The sequence below is a fragment of the Blennius ocellaris genome (assembly GCF_963422515.1).
Source record: "Blennius ocellaris genome assembly, chromosome: 3".
In the NCBI taxonomy this organism is placed as follows: Eukaryota; Metazoa; Chordata; class Actinopteri; order Blenniiformes; family Blenniidae; genus Blennius; species Blennius ocellaris.
This window is the reverse complement of record NC_137652.1, coordinates 26,888,070-26,905,544: the sequence shown is the minus strand read 5'-3', so window position 1 is coordinate 26,905,544 and position 17,475 is coordinate 26,888,070. Positions and strand designations below refer to the sequence as shown.

At 47.2% G+C, this 17,475-nt stretch overlaps 2 protein-coding genes across 6 annotated transcripts; one reads left to right on the top strand and one right to left on the bottom strand.

The window, feature by feature from the left end:
• The first annotated feature begins 261 nt into the window (after positions 1-261).
• Positions 262-8,847, top strand: cant1b (calcium activated nucleotidase 1b). Of its 4 annotated transcripts, none has more exons than XM_080518363.1 (6): positions 262-391; positions 2,333-2,402; positions 4,071-4,595; positions 4,679-4,819; positions 5,456-5,659; positions 7,242-8,847. In XM_080518363.1, the coding sequence occupies exons 3-6, from the start codon at positions 4,130-4,132 to the stop codon at positions 7,610-7,612; spliced, it is 1,182 nt and encodes a 393-aa protein (XP_080374489.1). In that variant the 5' UTR covers positions 262-391; positions 2,333-2,402; positions 4,071-4,129; the 3' UTR covers positions 7,613-8,847. The 4 variants fall into 4 exon arrangements, with proteins under 4 accessions (XP_080374489.1, XP_080374490.1, XP_080374487.1 ...); XM_080518364.1 differs by having other exon boundaries at positions 317-391; positions 2,346-2,402; XM_080518361.1 differs by lacking the exons at positions 262-391; positions 2,333-2,402 and adding an exon at positions 1,254-1,343.
• Positions 8,848-9,004: 157 nt separating this feature from the next.
• On the bottom strand, positions 9,005-16,873 carry ogal (O-GlcNAcase like). Of its 2 annotated transcripts, none has more exons than XM_080519008.1 (16): positions 16,680-16,873; positions 16,481-16,532; positions 15,670-15,767; positions 15,430-15,560; positions 14,887-15,058; positions 14,704-14,802; positions 14,476-14,615; positions 14,243-14,387; positions 13,052-13,159; positions 11,883-12,341; positions 11,100-11,185; positions 10,381-10,473; positions 10,221-10,318; positions 10,014-10,134; positions 9,787-9,916; positions 9,005-9,282 (listed from the first exon to the last, which is right to left on the bottom strand). In XM_080519008.1, the coding sequence occupies exons 1-16, from the start codon at positions 16,741-16,743 to the stop codon at positions 9,140-9,142; spliced, it is 2,139 nt and encodes a 712-aa protein (XP_080375134.1). In that variant the 5' UTR covers positions 16,744-16,873; the 3' UTR covers positions 9,005-9,139. The 2 variants fall into 2 exon arrangements, with proteins under 2 accessions (XP_080375134.1, XP_080375135.1); XM_080519009.1 differs by having other exon boundaries at positions 13,052-13,156.
• Between the last annotated feature and the right edge of the window lie 602 nt (positions 16,874-17,475).

Here is a 17,475-nt window from a genome sequence, read left to right as displayed (position 1 = left end):
TTTTTTTTTATTAAGTTTTCTGCATGTTTTTATGTAAGATTTTATTCTCTTTTTCTTTTCTTTTTTGCACATATTTATGTAACACACTTTAAATTGAACGGAGCCCCTGAACAGTTAAACAGCAGGGATTAAATGACTGTTATAAACTAGTGGAAGACATGTTGTGTCACACCTGATCGAGTACTTAACTCTGGCTGCTGGTCGGGATTAGTATTGTTGTTATTATTATTAGTGCCTTGCGGGGTTATTCGCTATGTTTGTGCGGTAGAAGGAGGCCGGCTCTCGGCTCTCGGCTCCCCGAGCAGGAGGAGCTAACCGCCGGGAGAACTTCAGCCCGACGCTCCGCCACATGTGCGCCCCACCGGGGGCTCGGAGGGACCGTGTGACCCAGGTGAGTGACCGGATCAGAGCCTCCTCGGGAGATGAACTGTGATCCCGGCTAGGCGCCTCTGATCCCGGGTTAAAATCCACGGGAGAGTCTGGCTGAGGGATGCTAGCCGTTAGCCACATGCTAGCACTTGAGCCAACCGGCGTCTTTCATTTAAACGCTCACACTTTGTCTATAAAGTCCACATTTGTCAGACTCTCTGGCCGTCAGTGTTGCTGGGTTCAGGGTGAGCTGGGCTCCGGTGGCAGGAGGAGGGATAAAGTTTATTAAAGTGTCACGTTTGTGTCTTCGTGGCTGGCAGCTTTGAGGAGTTTTTACATTTTAATACGATATTTAATTTAAAAAATATATATATATTTCTGTGTGTGGTGAGGACGAACAAAGAGGACACTCTGTTCTGTTTATTCAGTTTATTGACAGGTCGTTTAAAAAAAAAAAAGCTCGTGCAGGGGCGGAACAAGAGACACTGAGACCGGGGCAAAGACGAGTGAAAGCCCCCTTTAGCCCCCCTGTGACCAGAACACTTCTTTTCCGATAAACGATATTATTGTTAAAAATAGATTAACCTCAAATGTATTAATATATCATAAGTATGCCGAGTTCAATTCATTTGCCGTTCTATTAAAGGTGTACAGGAGGTCCTCCCAATTGTCAATCATTCTGGTGATATATTACATAAGGCCGTTGTACATGCTCGTCCCCAGGTAGCGTGGCTCTATTAGCATGCGCGCTTTCAGGTATGTGGTGAGCTACGCCTTCAGCTAGCTCGCAGTTCTCACCGGGTACTTTGAAAATGGCAGAGGGTCGCAAGAGAAAAAGTGTCTTTGAAGTGTATGAGAAGAAGAGAAAGGCTTCGGAAGAGAGAAACAAGACCAGAGTGTTTTGGGGAGATTGTTTCACACGATGGCGCTGAAAGCCCAGGTTGGGCCTCAGTCGCGAAGTTTCTACTCGACAGGTAAAGTTTGGCATTCTATTTGGAGAAATCCATTTCCAGTAAAAGTTATCTACGTCTATATTGTAACTTTCCAGTTGCAAAAGTGCAAATCTTCTTGTAAAGTGAGCTTGTGTGAGCGATGCCGACTTGTGACTTGTAAACAGAGCGTGCACGAGGAGAACTGGCCTCGTCACGTCTCTCGCACACGTTTTAGTAGGCGTTCCGTCTCGGGAGCAGGTACAGCGTTGCGCATGTGCATTTTTTCAAAAGGTGGAGAGGGCGGTTCTTTCCTAAAATTCGGGAAAATCCTCCTGTACACCTTTAATTGATTTATTAGTTATCGTCAGGCCCTTGACCCACCCTGATATCGGTCCTGATGCGGGAGGTTTCTGTCCGTTCATTTGAGTTTTTTAATCATAGCTGGATGTCGTCTCTGTTTCCTTTTCTCACTAGTTTCCTGTGTTTGCCCCCGTCTACACAAGCCCAAACAATCTTTATTCTCGCCGGCATTCTTTTAAAAACATTCCGTCCACAGCTCAGAATGATGTAATACAAACACCAGGCCTTTAGGTGGCACTGTAGCTCACCAGACGCACTAAAAACGCAGAAGAAGACACGGAGCGCGCAGAAACACAGTTAGAAGAATACTCCCGCGGCTCCTCGTAATCGACAAATTCAAATATACTTCTTCAGCACAACCACTTTTGGCGATGACAATGAAGGTTTCCGCAAATGTGCGTCCTGCCTGTCCACACCGTAAAGCCCAGGCGGCGTTTTAAAAGTTACGGAAAATGGAACACATTTAAAAAAAAAAAAAAAACTTAACGCTGACTGAAAAATAAATGACGATACAAGATAAAATCCATTTGTAGTTTCTTAAGTTATTCTGCTGTTGTGTGTCTTTTGTCTTTCACTGCCATCCATTATAATCTTTGTGTTTGATCATGTGAAGTTTTTCCCAGCCCGACAATCTGAGTTGTTGTTGTTTTTTTGTTGTTGTCTCAATGCAGTTTTCCTCTTCAGGGTGACGGTAGAGCGCGTCGGGAGCGTCGGAGGTGAAGGGTGACGCTACTGTAACAGGTGAATTAAAAGACTTTCAGAACTCGGGCTGCGGCTCGTTCAGAATGCAGCAGGACCCGTTTCCTGGCGCCTCGCTCAGGTTTAGTAATCACACCGGCAGTAATCGCCGGGCCGTGGCGCCTTCTGCATTCCCGTTGCCTCGTTATCAAAACCTCCGCCTGCGCTCCAGAGGAAAAGGGCAGGAACTTGAGACGACGTGATGGAGAGGGAAGGAGGAGACTGAGGAGCAGCCGGCGGTGTGGGACGGTGGACTTTATTACGGGACGCGTGCGACGCAGAGCAGCATGATGGCGGCGGCGTGTTCAGGGGAGACGAGGCGAAGGAAGGGTGAATAATAATTGCATTCTTCCTCCGGCTGACAGTAGGGGTTGTGTGTTTGTGGGGCAGAGAGACGGGGCAATATGGGCCATACATGCCGGCCTGACAATAGGACCAGTGTTTGCTGGTTTGACAGAGCAGCCGAGGATGCTGGGAGAATTCTACACGCACGACAGTGTGTGTGTGTAGATGGGAATGGCGTTTGTTTATGTGGCTTTACGTTTAGAACCACAGTTGAAGAACTTTCAGGGAAGTTTTTTGTTGTTGTTAATAGTTGTTATTGCTCTCTTGAGTTTCCAAACGATGACGATTGAATCACTCCGACGCCGTTCTAATGCCGAGACGCCGACTCAACGCCTCGCGTTGCGTCACGTTACGCTGGGCTGTGGTTTGTTGCTTCTCGTCTGTTAAAGAGCGCCGACGTTTCAGGACGTGTGCGGACTCTTGTGTATCAGTGGTGGAACGGCAGCAGAGGGATTTAAAGAGTGACGTGTCGGGAGTCGCCTCGTCTCCATGGAAACGTGTCAAGATTCCGTCAGACCTGTTACTTCAAGAAGACGATTCAACGGGGAAAATCTTTGTCATCGCCATGACTTGTTATTAAATGATTTCAGAAAGTAGTGACGTGTGTTACATTCTAAAAAAGAAACAGTCTGTGAGCAGAGCAACTAACCCTGATTAGACTGTATCACCTGATCACATGTGGTTTGTTTTGTCCTGTTAACAGTAGAAAATAGATTTGATTTATTTGTTTGTTTAAAGTAAACAGTGGAGGACGTGACTACAACACAAAGTTCCGCTGTGGGTGAACAATAGAAACAAAAAGCCCGTTCAACCTCCCGCCTCCCCCAGGTTTTCCTTTCAAATTGCAGTCGATCATTTTCTTCTGCGTTCCGTTTTAAAATGGCAAAGCTGCGTTCAAACCAAACCCAAATATAGCAGAAGGGGATCGGTCGCACACATTGTCGCAAAAATAAATTCCCGGATCTGAGGAGAAAGTTTAGAATATAGAGTAATAGAATACAACAAGGACGATTCAATAAACCGTCTCTATTCATTTCTGTATCAGAAAATGTGCTTCGGTTCACGAAATTTACTTTTTAAACCTTAAATTTTCAAATCCAGTTCAATGAAATCGTCTTTTGTTATTATTTGTTCTAAACTGCTCGAATGAGAGTTTGTGTTTTTGCAGTTGAAGCTCACATCACTTTGTTTTGTTCAAACGACCTCCTCAATTCAACCCAACAGAAACAAATGTGTTTTCATTATTTCTCTCCCCCCCGTTTGCCGTTGTCCCGCGTCCTCCGTCCCGCCGCCGTCCTCACGGTTCCTCTCTCTGCTGGTTTCCAGGCGATGGTAGCAGCCGTCAAACGTCCACAGTCGAGTCAAAGGACGAGGACGACGCTCCGATGACGTCTCTTGGCATGGCGGTGCGGGGCCTCCCCCTGGCCCTGGCCTCCCTCACCAAAGTCGCCTCGTCCGACTCGCGCTTCCACCCAAGATGGCGTGCGATCGGCGTGGTGACCCTCCTGGTGCTGGTCCTCTTGTTGTACCTGCACCGGAGGGCGGAGGACGGCGCCGCGTCGGCGAGGAGCCACTACTGGAACAAGCTGCAGGGTCCCCGCGAGGGCCGCCACAGGCCGTACAACAGCACGTACCCGCTGAGCCCCCCGGAGAAGACGTGGCGGGGGACCCGCTACCGCATCGGCATGATCGCGGACCTGGACACGGCGTCGCGGAGCGCCAAGGACCAGACGTGGTTCAGCTACATGAAGAGAGGCCACCTGACCGTGTCGGGGGTGGGCGACGTCCTGGAGGTGGAGTGGGACGAGGAGCTGGTGACCTTGGAGAGTCACCTGGCTGAGAAAGGACGAGGTACCAGGGCTTCGGTCACGCGGGATGTTGCCTCAGCCCCCCCCCCACCCCCCCTGAGTCACGTTGGGTCTCCTCCGCCACAGGTATGGAGCTGTCGGAGCTGGCGGCCTTCAACGGTCACCTGTACAGCGTGGACGACCGCACGGGCGTGGTGTACCGGATCGACGGCGGCCGGGCCGTACCCTGGGTTATTTTGCCCGACGGCGACGGCTCAGTGTCCAAAGGTCAGTCCCCCAACACAAGTCTTCAGTAGTGAAAGCAGATTTCTCACCTTCGGTTTCTTCACGACGCAAGTTTGAGTAGAACTTTATTTATAAAGCACGGTTCACAGACGGGAGTCACCATGTGCACAACAGCACTAAAAACTGGGGGGAAAACATAAAACAGATAAGGTCATTAATGGTATAGAAGCAAGAAAAAAAACATATCCAATATTTGGATTGAAAGACGACCCACTGAGCCACAGCTGCACCAGATGGTGATTAATGCTACAGAACTGTTTAAACTCCCATTGGAATATTAACTGTAAACGTTCAGTCATTCTCTCCTGACAGTCTTTCATGCATCCATTTATCTTTTAAATTCTTATTATACAAGTCTGAAGTGTGAAACTGATTTGAGCTCAGGCACCAGATGCAGCCCAGTCTCCTCCTGAGCGTATCGGACCGGCAGAATAGAGCCATAAAAACCTTTAAATTTAAACTTTAAAGTTTCTCTTTGCCGTGGCGCAGAGTATACGTGATGGGAAACGTCTCTATTTTCCACAACAAAAACAATTCCGACTGAAATGGACCACGATCTCAACACAAACCCAGTTTTAGCGACTTCAGGACGGAGACCTCGGTTCTGCTCGTCTGCAGGGTTCAAGGCGGAGTGGCTGGCGGTGAAGGACGAGCGCCTCTTCGTCGGAGGCCTGGGGAAAGAGTGGACCACCGCCTCCGGGGAGGTCGTCAACAACAACCCGGAGTGGGTGAAGGTCGTCGGCCACAACGGCGACGTGAAGCACGAGAACTGGGCGCCGTACTACCACGCCCTGCGGAACGCCGCCGGGATCCAACCACCAGGTGGGCGGGGGGGAGGGGGAGGGGGGGCTAAAGTGATGTCGTGATGACGTTTATATCAGGGGTGTCAAACTGATTTTAGTTGAGGAGCCACATCCACCCTGATCTGACCTCTGGAGGCCCAACAAGTCAAACATCACATGTTAAACTGCAGATACGGACAAATGCAAAGTCTTTCCTTCTTTTGATCCTTTTGTAACTGCAACAATTTGCCAGTCTGTTCGGAAATATACATATTAAAGGAAATCAGATATTATTATATTTGCCCCCACAAAAAAAAAACCCTCCGTCACCTGTATCTGGATATCGTATTCGGGATTAAAACAATTTGTCATCATCTGGAAGTTGTTTTGAGTTTACGTGTCTAAAGTATCACTTCACATAAATTGGACTCGTTGTTTTATTGTGAAAGGTGTTGCGTCATGTGACCTCCACAGATACATTAATGTCGGGGGTCAAATTCTGACCAATGTCATTTTTGCCAATCTAATGTTTTTTAGATAAGCCTCTGTCAGTTTTCATATTTATACTTTAAAAAATAAAAATCCCACGGCGGGCCGGATTAGATCCTCTGGCGGGCCGGTCCTGGCCCCCGGGCCGCATGTTTGACACCCCTGGTTTATATTAGATAACTACTCCAAAAGCTTTTCTTTGATTTAGTACAAAAAGAAATATAAGTGCAATTTCAATATGACCTTTTCATCAATGTGTGGAATATAGTGAAGTGTCAAAGTTATTTATTTATTCTGATATTTTTGAGGTTTTAACGGCTATAAACACGACTGGACTCCTAAACTGGCCTGCGAGAGGCTCCAACCTGCCAAAACACCCAGAAACATTTACACATTTAAAGAAAACATTGATTGTTTTTTTTTAAGAGTAGTGGACACAACACAATGTTGTTACAAAACAAGCTTCACTGCCATGTGGTCAGGAGGAGTTAAAAAAAAACAAAAAAAAACCACCCAGAATGCACATTTCCTGGAAGTTTCACTGTATTTTGCAGAGGGTTTCATCAAAATGGCCTTTATGTTGAGATTGTAGTCATTTTCCATAATAATTATTTCGTTTTTTTTTTGTGAAAATAGACATTTTCATCACGGATACTCTGCGCTAAATACATTAAAGTGTAATTTTTAAGGTCATTGTGACACTATTTTACCGGTCCAGTTCACTTGATGATGAATTTGTGCTGTAAGTTGAACCAGAACTGAAATGACTCTCCTGGATTAATTAAAAAAAAATTTTTTTTTTAAGTTATTTTTACAAATTTAAACTCATTCGATCACGTCGGGAATCCGTTCAGGACTCGTCCGTCTAAAAACTCCACGTCACGACGCGAGACAGGAGAAACCGGTGACCGTGAGCTCCGCTGACTGGAGATCAGGGAGAGCTGGTTTGGACTTTAAGGACTTTTAGTGTCTGTGTCCTGTCGAAAGCGTCTTCAGTGTCCAGACACGGGACAGTCTGTGTGTCTGTCCCACTGACTCTGCACCAGCTGGCAGATTCACTCTGGATGTTGTTCACGCAAGACGAAACGTGAGAATGGTGCGTCTTCCTCTCACTCAGCCTCTCTCATCCTCAGGCTACCTCATCCATGAGTCGGCGGCGTGGAGCGAGAGCCTCCGGCGCTGGTTCTTCCTCCCCCGCCGGGCCAGCCACGAGCGCTACGAGGAGACGGCGGACGAGCGGCGAGCCGCCAACCTCCTCCTGTCCTGCGCCGCCGACTTCGGCTCGGTGGCCGCGCGCCACGCCGGGCCCCTCCACCCCACCCACGGCTTCTCCTCCTTCAAGTTCGTCCCGGACACGGACGACCAGATCATCGTGGCGCTCAAATCGGAGGAGGACGCCGGCAGGGTCGCCACCTACATCATGGCCTTCACGCTGGACGGCCGCGTGCTGATGCCCGAGGCCAAGGTAGGAGACGTGAAGTACGAAGGGCTGGAGTTCATCTGATGACTCCGGTGGACAAGACGAACCAAAGAGGACTCGGGACATCTGAGTCGAAAACCATCTCTGATTTTGACGTCGAGTCGTCACCAGAACTCATCTGTGTGCTGGATTAAATGCACTTTCGGGAGTATCGTGGTGGGGTTTTTAAAAATTGTTATTTCGCAATCGCTTCTGAATTGAGTCGGTCGAGATGTGGGAGGAACGATCCTCCTCCACCGGGGGCGTCAAACGCAGATCTTTCAGCCCGGAGAGCAAAAAGAGACGAATAATCAAAAAAAAAGAATGATTGTTATTGTGTCGCCCCCTGCTGGCGACGGTTGGAGCTCGTTCCACATGTCCAAGTGTTCCTTGTGTGAGACACCAAAGTTCCCCTCAGATGATGCTTTTTCTTTACAAGTGTGTGTTGAAACGCGACTAACGGTGACGTGACGGTTTGACGCTCTGAAGTCCTGACATTCAGGACGTGTGATCCAGGGTTATTCCCTATTTATTAAAGAGACGTATTGTGTCAGGCACGACAACCGTGTGTCACCCGGCTGTTAAAACCAACATGGTCGGTACGTTGACCATGAAACTGATTGGAGATCAGCCGTTCTGCAACCTCGGTGACCGAATTTACCTGGAGCCACAAAACACGTCGTTTTTAAACACAAACTAAAAGCATCTCACGCCGCGTTTATCAACTTTCAATTGCGACATAGGATGGTAAACATTTTTTTTTTGTACTTTTCAGACAATTTTGACATTTCAGAATAGAATTGAATAGAAAAAAGTCATTAAACTCAGTGAAATTATTTTAAACTGTTGCTCCACACGTCGTAGATGAATACCAAATAAGACGGCATAATAATGGAATGAGTCCTTTTCAGTCTTTTCTCAGCTTGTTTTGTTTTTTTAATCAAGATTTTTCATTTTAGCATTATTTCCACACTTTACTGTGCCTTTTCTTGTTTTAATTATCCTTAAATAAAAGTCATCCTTGAAAAGTAAAGGCATGTAATTAAAATGAAGTGGATAAAATGTGTCTTCAGGTATAATTCACTCAGGTTGCAGACGTGTATTCTCGATGTTCTCGTGTTTCTTGATGCGTTTTTTTATTTTTTTTCTCATCTTGATCCAGACGCTTTAATTTTCTGGTTCCTGACCTGATGTGACGGTTCATCTCAGCCTCTCTGAACTGGAAGATAAACCCCCTCGGGCCAAACACCAGCTGTTTATTTAAAGATAAATTATTAATATATTCCCCCTTCTAATCCCTCAAAACAAAGATATAATAAAGTTTCTTGTTTGAAAGCCTTCTGGTTATTTTATTTTTTGTGTGTGTTTGCGCCTTCACTGAAATCTCAAAAACACAACAAACACTCAATATTCACATTTTTATTGTGCTGGATTGAAACATTTCTCTCCAGAATAATCATTTTTTTGTATTATTATTTAAGCTTTTTGAGAATCTGATTGATCACCCAGATAATTTTAAGAGAAATTAGATTTTTTTTTTTTTTTTTAACCTGCAGTTGTGAAGTCGTCGTTTCACAGGAGACTTGCTGCCATGACGACGACGTCGTCTCCGGGACGCCCGTCCGCCTGCATCGCTCTGAACGAGCCCAGCGTGGAGTAAAAATGGAGCATCCTCCGATCGCTGGGCCTCAGGTCACAAAACACGCCTCTGGACCCTGGACAAGGAGGGGGAGTGAGTCGCCGCTGCCACGTCGGAGGAGAAACACACTTCCTAATGTTAGTCGTGAAGAAAAGACGTCAAACCGGCTCCAGTCTGTTTAAATCGGAGCAAATTAAATTGAGCTTTGAAGCTCAAAAACCACTTTTCTGGGAGAATTTGATTAAAAGTGTGACGTGTATGAAACTAACTCAAGTTTAATTTGACCTTTTGAGAAGATTTCACAATTTACTGCAGTTTGGTTTCAGCCTAAACGTACAGAAAGACATCAAATGAGTGAAAAAGAGGAGTTAAAGGTGTTTAATGAACTTAATTCCTCTGGGAAGTAAAAGAAGTTAAAAAAAAATGAGCCAGAAGGGAGAAAAGCGCCACGACATTTCAGGTGTTAAACAGTGAGTTTAAAGGACAAAAATCCCACATTCTTTTATCGCAGTTCTTGATTTTCAGTTTCATCTGTTGACTCCTTGTGGGGAGTCTGAACAGTTTGACGGGGAATCCTCACCGCTGATCCTGACGGAGGACAGCAGCTGAGTGACCATCCGCCTGGCGGGGGCCGGATCGGCCACCCGGGGCAGAACCTGCACCGAGACCAGGGAGGGGAAGTCGTCCCAGAGCGCCGCGCTCGCCGCCCACTGCGGGGGAGACGAAGAAAAAATTGGAGCTTCTGAGTTTTTCCGGTTTAATTTCGGAAAAAAGGAAGAAAAAAAAAAGAAGGTTGGTTTAGTCTACCTGAATCTTGGCTGCGGCCGGTTTGGCGTCGGCGAGCGCCACGGCGTAGCCACACACCCCCTCGTCGTCCTCCAGGACGAGGCCACACCGGGGAGACGGCGAGGCGTCGCCTGCCGCCAGGCTGGAGCCCGGCCGGGTCACAACGGGAAGGTTAAGCCTGGTGATGAAAGCTTTAAAAAAAAACAGGAGGGAATTAAAACAACTGACCAATCGCTGAGGAGTGGCGGCGGAGTGGCAGACGCTCCGTCGTTGTCTTCTCCTCCCCCGTCTCTTCGCATCTCTGTGGAAATCCTCTGCAGCTCCACCTGAGACGGGACAGGAGGGTTAACGCCGGTGTGTCAGTCTTTCAGGGACGCGCCGTCCTCACCTTGTCCTCGGGGCAGTAGGGGCGAATGCTGTACACCGCCGTCCTGGGGGGACGTCTGAACAGGTCCCTGTCCCCGTGTCCCGGCAGCAGCCGCTGCAGACGGACAGTAACAGTCAGGAGGGTCGCGTCTTCTAAACAACCTCCGTCACGGCCACAAGTTGATGATTCAGTCAGTAACACTGGGGAAAGTTCCTCTCCAGCCTGGTCCAGTAGGCCTGAATTCAACATGGCGGCCTTTTCTAACTCCACCATCATTAACATGACAGGAAGTTCATTAGTGGGGTTTTGTTTATTTATTTTTTAATCCACTGGATAGAGCATGTTTTGTTTTTTAATCTTGTTTATTGAAATTTTTCAACCATTAATATAAAAGAAATGATTCAATTATTTCTCCAGGCTTCAAATTGTAAATATTCAATATAAGTATTGGATATTTTGATGATATTGATTGATTTAATATCATGATGTCAATAAAATAAAGGAATGTAATTAAAACAATTAAACAAAAGGAATATACATTTTTTTTTATTAATTGTAAAAGTGCAATCGGGACTGTTTTAAATCTGCTTTTAACATGTTTATATTCTTATTTTTCTTGGTTACATCTAAAGAGAGTTTTAAAAAAAGGGCCTTCAATCAAAAGAAGAGTTTACTTGTTGCTTCTCTTCAGGCTTGGTTTGGCTGCTTTGTGTGAATCAGGCGGACTTTGCTGGGATTACCTGGAACTCTCCGGAGAGGCCGCCTCTGAAGCCCCAGGGTTCAGGGTCGTCGTTCATCAGCTGGGCCGAGGCTCGACCGCCGCCTCCTGTCAACACCAACAACAACATTGAAAACTAAAAACAAACAAACAAACAAAAACAAAAAAACCAAAGAAAGCCCAGGTCACTGAAAACTGGATGGTAGAAAGCTGGAGGTGTCCATCCATCCGTCCCTCCGTCCATCCATCCATCCGTCCATCTAACCATCCATCTCGCCATCCATCCATCCATCCGTCCATCCATCTAGCCATCCATCCATCCCACCATCCATCCATCCGTCCATCTAGCCATCCATCCATTTGTCCATCCATCCGTCCATCTAATCATCCATCTAGCCATCCATCCATCCCACCATCCATCTGTCCATCTAACCATCCATCCCACCATCCATCTGTCCATCTAACCATCCATCCATCCATCCATCCGTCCATCCCACCATCCATCCATCCATCCGTTCATCTAACCATCCATCCATCTATCCGTCCATCCATCCATCCACCCATCTATCCGTCCATCCATCCATCCGTCCATCCCACCATCCATCCATCCGTCCATCTATCCGTCCATCCCACCATCCATCCATCCATCCGTCCATCCATCCGTCCATCCATCCATCTGCCCATCCATCCATCTAGCCATCCATCCGTCCATCCGTCCATCCTCTTTTCAGTTTAAAATGTCTCCAGTGACTTCCTGCTTCCTGTCGTTTACACAGACCGTTGGCGGAGAACGTCCTTTGCTCACCGAGCGTCTTGACGTAGGCCCTCGCCAGGCCCACGCCGCTCTTGATGTCACAGATGTAGCTGTACAGGTCGTACAGGACGCGGCGGTTCGGGGCGTTCGACAGCCGGTTGAACATCTGCACCACCGCGTGGCACAGGTCGTCGAAGCGCTGCGCCCTCCGCCGCCACTCGGCCGCCGGCGAGGGAGCCGGCCCCGCGGGGACACGCTGGTCCGAGTCCGAGGCCGGCGGGGCGGCGTCGGCGCTGTGCGTCCGGAGCCAGTCCAGCTCCTGCAGCATGGCCCTGGCCGTGGCGCCGTGCTCGTACGGCAGGTAGAAGAGCTCCGACAGCAGCCCCAGGTCGTCCAGGGTCAGAGGCTCGGCGGTGAACAGCGGCTGGTCCTCGGGCCCCGGGGCGAACGGACCCTCTGACACGTCCGTCTGCATCGGCTCCTCGTCACACACCTCCTTCTTCACACCACCTGGACACACACACACACACACACTGCTGCCATTCTCTCTCTCTCTCTCTCGCTGTTGCTGTACAGGTCTCTCTCTCTCGGTTGCTTTACAGGTCTCTCTCTCTCTCTCTCCCAGTCTCTCTCCCTCTCTCTCTCTCTCTCTCTCTCTCTCCCAGTCTCTCTCTCTCTCTCGGTTGCTTTACAGGTCTCTCTCTCTCTCTCTACCTCTCTCCCAGTCTCTCTCTCTCTCCATCTCTCCCAGTCTCTCGGTTGCTGTACAGGTCTCTCTGTCTCTCTCTCTCTCTCCCCCTCTCTCTCTCTCTCTGTTGCTTTACAGGTCTCTCTCTCTCTCTCTCTCTCTCTCTGTCTCCCTCTCTCCCAGTCTCTCTCCCTCTCTCTCTCTCTGTTGCTGTACAGGTCTCTCTGTCTCTCTCTCTCTCTCTCGGTTGCTGTACATGTCTCTCTCTCTCTGTTGCTGTACAGGTCTCTCTGTCTCTCTCAGTTGCTGTACATGTCTCTCTCTCTCTCTCTCTGTTGCTGTACAGGTCTCTCTGTCTCTCTCAGTTGCTGTACATGTCTCTCTCTCTCTCTCTCTCTCGGTTGCTGTACAGGTCTCTCTCTCTCTCTCTCTCTCTCTCTGTCTATATAGGTCTCTCTCGCTCTCTCGCTCTCTGTTGCTGTACAGGTCCTCCCCCCCGCCCCCCCCCCCCCCACCCCCCTCCCTCTCTCACCTCCCGGCCCGTCGGGGGTCATGACCTCCTGCAGCCAGTCGCTCAGCGCCAGGCGCAGCGCTTTCTGGGGGCTGTAGCTCCAGTCCTGCTCCTCCTCGCCGCCTGCTGCTGCAGGACACACGCTTCACATTCTAGATTCTATTAGCCTCAACTTGTCTCTTTTCATTCTCATTATTATTTTACTTATTTGCACGACAGTGAATAATTAAGCTACTTACAAATCATTATTCACTCCTGATGTTTATTGTGGTTTGTCAAAACCACTGTGTGAAATAAATGTATTGATACTACTTTAAACCAATTCTGACACTAATTCTCAATTTAAAGAAAGAGACTTATCAACATGATCAGTCTTTAATATATTAATGTAGATTTTATTTATTTGTTCATGCATGTATTTAGTGCTCTGTATCTTAGCAGTTGCTAGTTATATTTATATTTGTACAGATTTTATTCATGCATGCATCTGTTCTGCTTTCAAATGTTTATCTGTGAAAAGTGAGATATAAATACATTTTACTTGCTTTTCTTTAAAAATGTCGAGAATCATTTTGATTTAATTCTCAAAAAGCATTACATGTTTATTTTTTTCTTTTACTTTTGTTTTTTTTGTTTTACACTCAATACGATGACAAACTCTCAAAACTTCAGTTTCCAAATACCAAAATAAAAATGTTTTTTAATCTTCATATTTGTTGCATCAAGCTGGATTTATTTTTCAGAATTTCCAGGAGTTACTGAAAGTCTTTCAGATTTGACTGTCATTCGGTTTGAACTTTTCTTGCGCTGCAAATTATTTGGCACTTACCAATACGATACATCACTTGGCTTGTTTTAACAGTTACTTACTTATTTTTATTTATTTACTTTCTCTCCATGCAAGAACAGTATGTCTGCCCGATAATAACTATATATTTGTTTATTATTCTGTACTTATTTCCCCACCTTCATAGACTTTATGTTTGTTTGATCTGCAGGGTTAAATATTCCCTTTGTTGTTCCAAGAGGGTGTCTTCTTTCTTTTCTTTAATATGGTGGGTCAACATTTAGAATGGAGTAAAAATTCCCTCCATTCGTGGATCATTTTACCAGTTTCAAGCCATTTTCCTCTCACATTTTGCGTTAATATCTTAGATTTTTAACCCAGTTTAGAGATCCTGTCTGTCAAACGGGTGAATGTTGTCGACTGACCCATGTCCACGTCCGCCGGTCCTCCGTCCGCGGCGGCTTTGCACCAGGTGGCCAGCGTGTGGACGGCCACGAAGTTCGGGTGAAACTCACAGTTGGGGTTGGTGAGCACTCCTCTCAGCTTGGGAATCAGCTCGGTGGGCCGACCCTGCACCGGCAACGCCAGGCCCGTTAGACGAGAGCGAGACACAAAACGGCGCTCGGCGCGGACAGACGACGAGGCGAGGGGGATTCACCTTATAGGGGCCGAGAAACAGCCTCTGGGGGTCGTAGTCGTTGGCGTGGATGTTGTCCCAGATGAGCGGCGGTCTCTTCAGCACCGCCGACACCTCCTCCACCGACTCCACCGAGATGTGCTGCGACACCACTTTGGGTCCTGGAGGGACACGGGGGGGACGGGGTGTCAAAGCTGGACAAGGTTCCCCAGGGGGTGGTGGTGGGGGGGGGGGGTCAGAGTCTTGTACCGGTCCACAGGACGTCGATGCCCGGCAGGAGCGTCTCCCCCACGGTGTGCAGGTAGGAGGACTGGGACACGCTGGGAGTGCAGAAGGCGGCGCAGTAGTCTGCGGACACACAAACGAAGCGGGGGGGGGGGGTTTCAGGATTCGTCGTCATGGCGACTGGAGGCGTGGCTCACGCGTCTTGACCTGTGGGGCAGAAGAGGAAGCTCCGGGGCTCCCCGAGGTGCCGGTACACCTGGTTGGCGACGGCCGCCTGGGCGTGGGCGAAGGAGCTGAAGGCCCGCCGGTCGGCCGGACACATCTCAGACTCGATGTCGTCGAAGAGCAGAGAGAAGGAGCTGCAGCCGAAGCCCCTCACCTGCAGGGGACACGGGTCCACAGCGTCACTTCCTCTCACGGGTATCATCCGCAACTTCCTGTTAAATTCCCCCCATTTTAAGACTGAATAAAGTCAAATCTGATCTAATTTAATCTCGATGATAAAAGCTGAACGACTGTGACCCGTCACCACGGCGATTTCACATTTCTGACATAGAAAAACAGAAGCAGGTTTAAAAAAAAATAAACATAAAGCAGCAGCATCAGGTCCATTTTCTAAGTTTGATTCATCCCAGAGTTTAAACCCGACCACCTGCAGTTCAGGAGATCAGATCTCCAACCCGTCAGATCCGTAAAGCTTCAAACAGCCAATTAGAGGGTCTCCTTTTGGCCCCGCCCCTCGTTCTCTACCTGGTCCAGCTTCCTCTTCAGGGCGGCCACTTCTTTGGGGTTGGAAAAAGTGATGTCCAGGCCGGGAGAGATGGCGTAGATGAAGTCCACCTCGTGCCGCTTCGCCGCCGATATTAAAGCCGTCAGTTGTTCTGTGAAGGGAAGACGTGAGCCCAGAACCACTCCCGCTTTCCTCCTCATATGATGTTTTTAAATGTTACATTCTCACGCTATTTTATTATTATGAGGAGAAACACTGACCTGCCTCCTCCGCTGAGTACAAGTCCCTCCAGTACATCCTGTGTTTGGAGTCGTCCTTGGGGGCGTACAGGTACGTGTTCAGCCCCCACTTCTGCTCCCTGTGCCACAGTGTTCAATTTAGTTTATCACCTCTCGCCATTCCATTAAATATTTATAGCAAAAAAAAAATAATAATAAAAATAAAAAGTCTACAGTCCAGATGTGGAGAGCAGGATACAAGATGTGAAGATCCAGCTCTTATAATTAGGGTGTTCTCACTGATTAAAAATAAAAAACATAAGTGTGTGCGTTTTAAAAGGTTTAAATGTCGGGACCTCGACTACACAGCGACCTCGTGTGGTTCATTTTGTGCAGAACAGTTTGATTTGTACAGCAAGATTCAGTATTATTGCTATCAAATATGAAAATATGACATTGAATAAAATAATTCACAACCACAATAAACGATGACATTTTCATTTGTGGTAATAAAATAGTCATTTCTGACCACAAAATAGTCATTTCTGGCTACGAAATAGTAATTTGTGGAGACGTAATAGTGAATTGAGGCAATGGGAAATTAATTTCAGGCCATGAAATACGACACTGTGAACTTAAATTACTATTTTGTGACCAGTATTAATACTATAATGTTTAATGTTGCCTCAAAGCACTATTTTGTAGCCACAATTCAAAGTTTTACTTGAGAAGTCATGTCCGGGGCTCCATATATGCAATATACTGTGTATATATATATTTGTTCAACCGTCACTGATGGACTTTTAAAACTGTTAAATCCAGCTGTTAAATCCAGGTGTTCCAGTCCTCCCACCTCTCAAACAGCTCGGTCCTCTGCTCCATAGTCCACGGACGTCCATAAAATCCTGCAGCAGGCAAAGGTCAAAGGTCATCTTTTCATCCAGTCATTATTATTATTATTATTATCACTTCGAGGCAGGTGAAGCTGGATGGTCACATAAATACCCTGGGATCCCCCCCGGAGGTGTGGAGGTCCAGGTCGGTCCTCTCACCTTCCACCACGCCGCACATGAAGCGTCCCGTCCCGGACCGGGTTCTGCTGCCTGGTTCCGACATGCTTGTGACGCTGCGGCGCTTTGTTTTTTGTTTTATTTCTCTTTATTGAGGCGGAAACTGCAGCAGCTCCGTCATCGCCCTCGGTCACAATACGAACTGTCCTCTGGAAGGAGGAACCAGGCTTGATTCTCTTTATTGTCCTCAGTTCAGATTAGAGGCGCGTGTTTACGTCTGACACTTCCGCGTGGACGTCTTAAAGGGCCAGTGTCCAAATCCAACCTTAAAGGGTCAGAGCCCCGGAAATCCTTAAAGGGGCAGTGTTCTTTAAAAGTCTTACAAAGATCCGCGTGATTCAAAACCTTAAAGGGACAGTTTACTAAAACAAAATAAAAAAAATAAATAAAAAAGAAGCTTTTTCTACTTATTTTCACAAAATCCAGTTTCCAGTACCAATTTTTTATTTCTTTTGGTGGAGATGCTGGGGACAAAACTGCCAATTTGATAACAGATCAAATAAAGGCCTCATCAACCACTCCGCTCACCTCCACATAATATATCCAATTTTTTATTTTATTTTGAGTAACATTTTTGAAAAAAGAAAAATAGAATTCAGCATAATTGTCTTTGAAATTGCAGAGTAAAGTTACAAATCATTCAAATATTCACCTAAAACACCTTGAACAACAGTCTGTGGCAAATGGAAATGAGAATGATGTGTTGCGTAGTAAGGGACTAAATGTTCCCACCAGTCGTAGGTCAAATGTGCCGACTCGTGATCAAATTGGAAGCTTC

Coding starts and splice junctions, on each gene's coding strand:
- cant1b (XM_080518361.1), top strand. CDS start 1,292: ATGGCGCTGAAAGCCCAGGTTGGGCCTCAGTCGCGAAGTTTCTACTCG. Junction 4,820..5,455: donor CGACGGCTCAGTGTCCAAAG/GTCAGTCCCCCA, acceptor GCTCGTCTGCAG/GGTTCAAGGCGGAGTGGCTG. Junction 5,660..7,241: donor CGCCGGGATCCAACCACCAG/GTGGGCGGGGGG, acceptor TCTCATCCTCAG/GCTACCTCATCCATGAGTCG.
- ogal (XM_080519008.1), bottom strand. CDS start 16,743: ATGTCGGAACCAGGCAGCAGAACCCGGTCCGGGACGGGACGCTTCATG. Junction 16,533..16,679: donor CATGTGCGGCGTGGTGGAAG/GTGAGAGGACCG, acceptor TGCCTGCTGCAG/GATTTTATGGACGTCCGTGG. Junction 11,186..11,882: donor GGCCTACGTCAAGACGCTCG/GTGAGCAAAGGA, acceptor TGGTGTTGACAG/GAGGCGGCGGTCGAGCCTCG.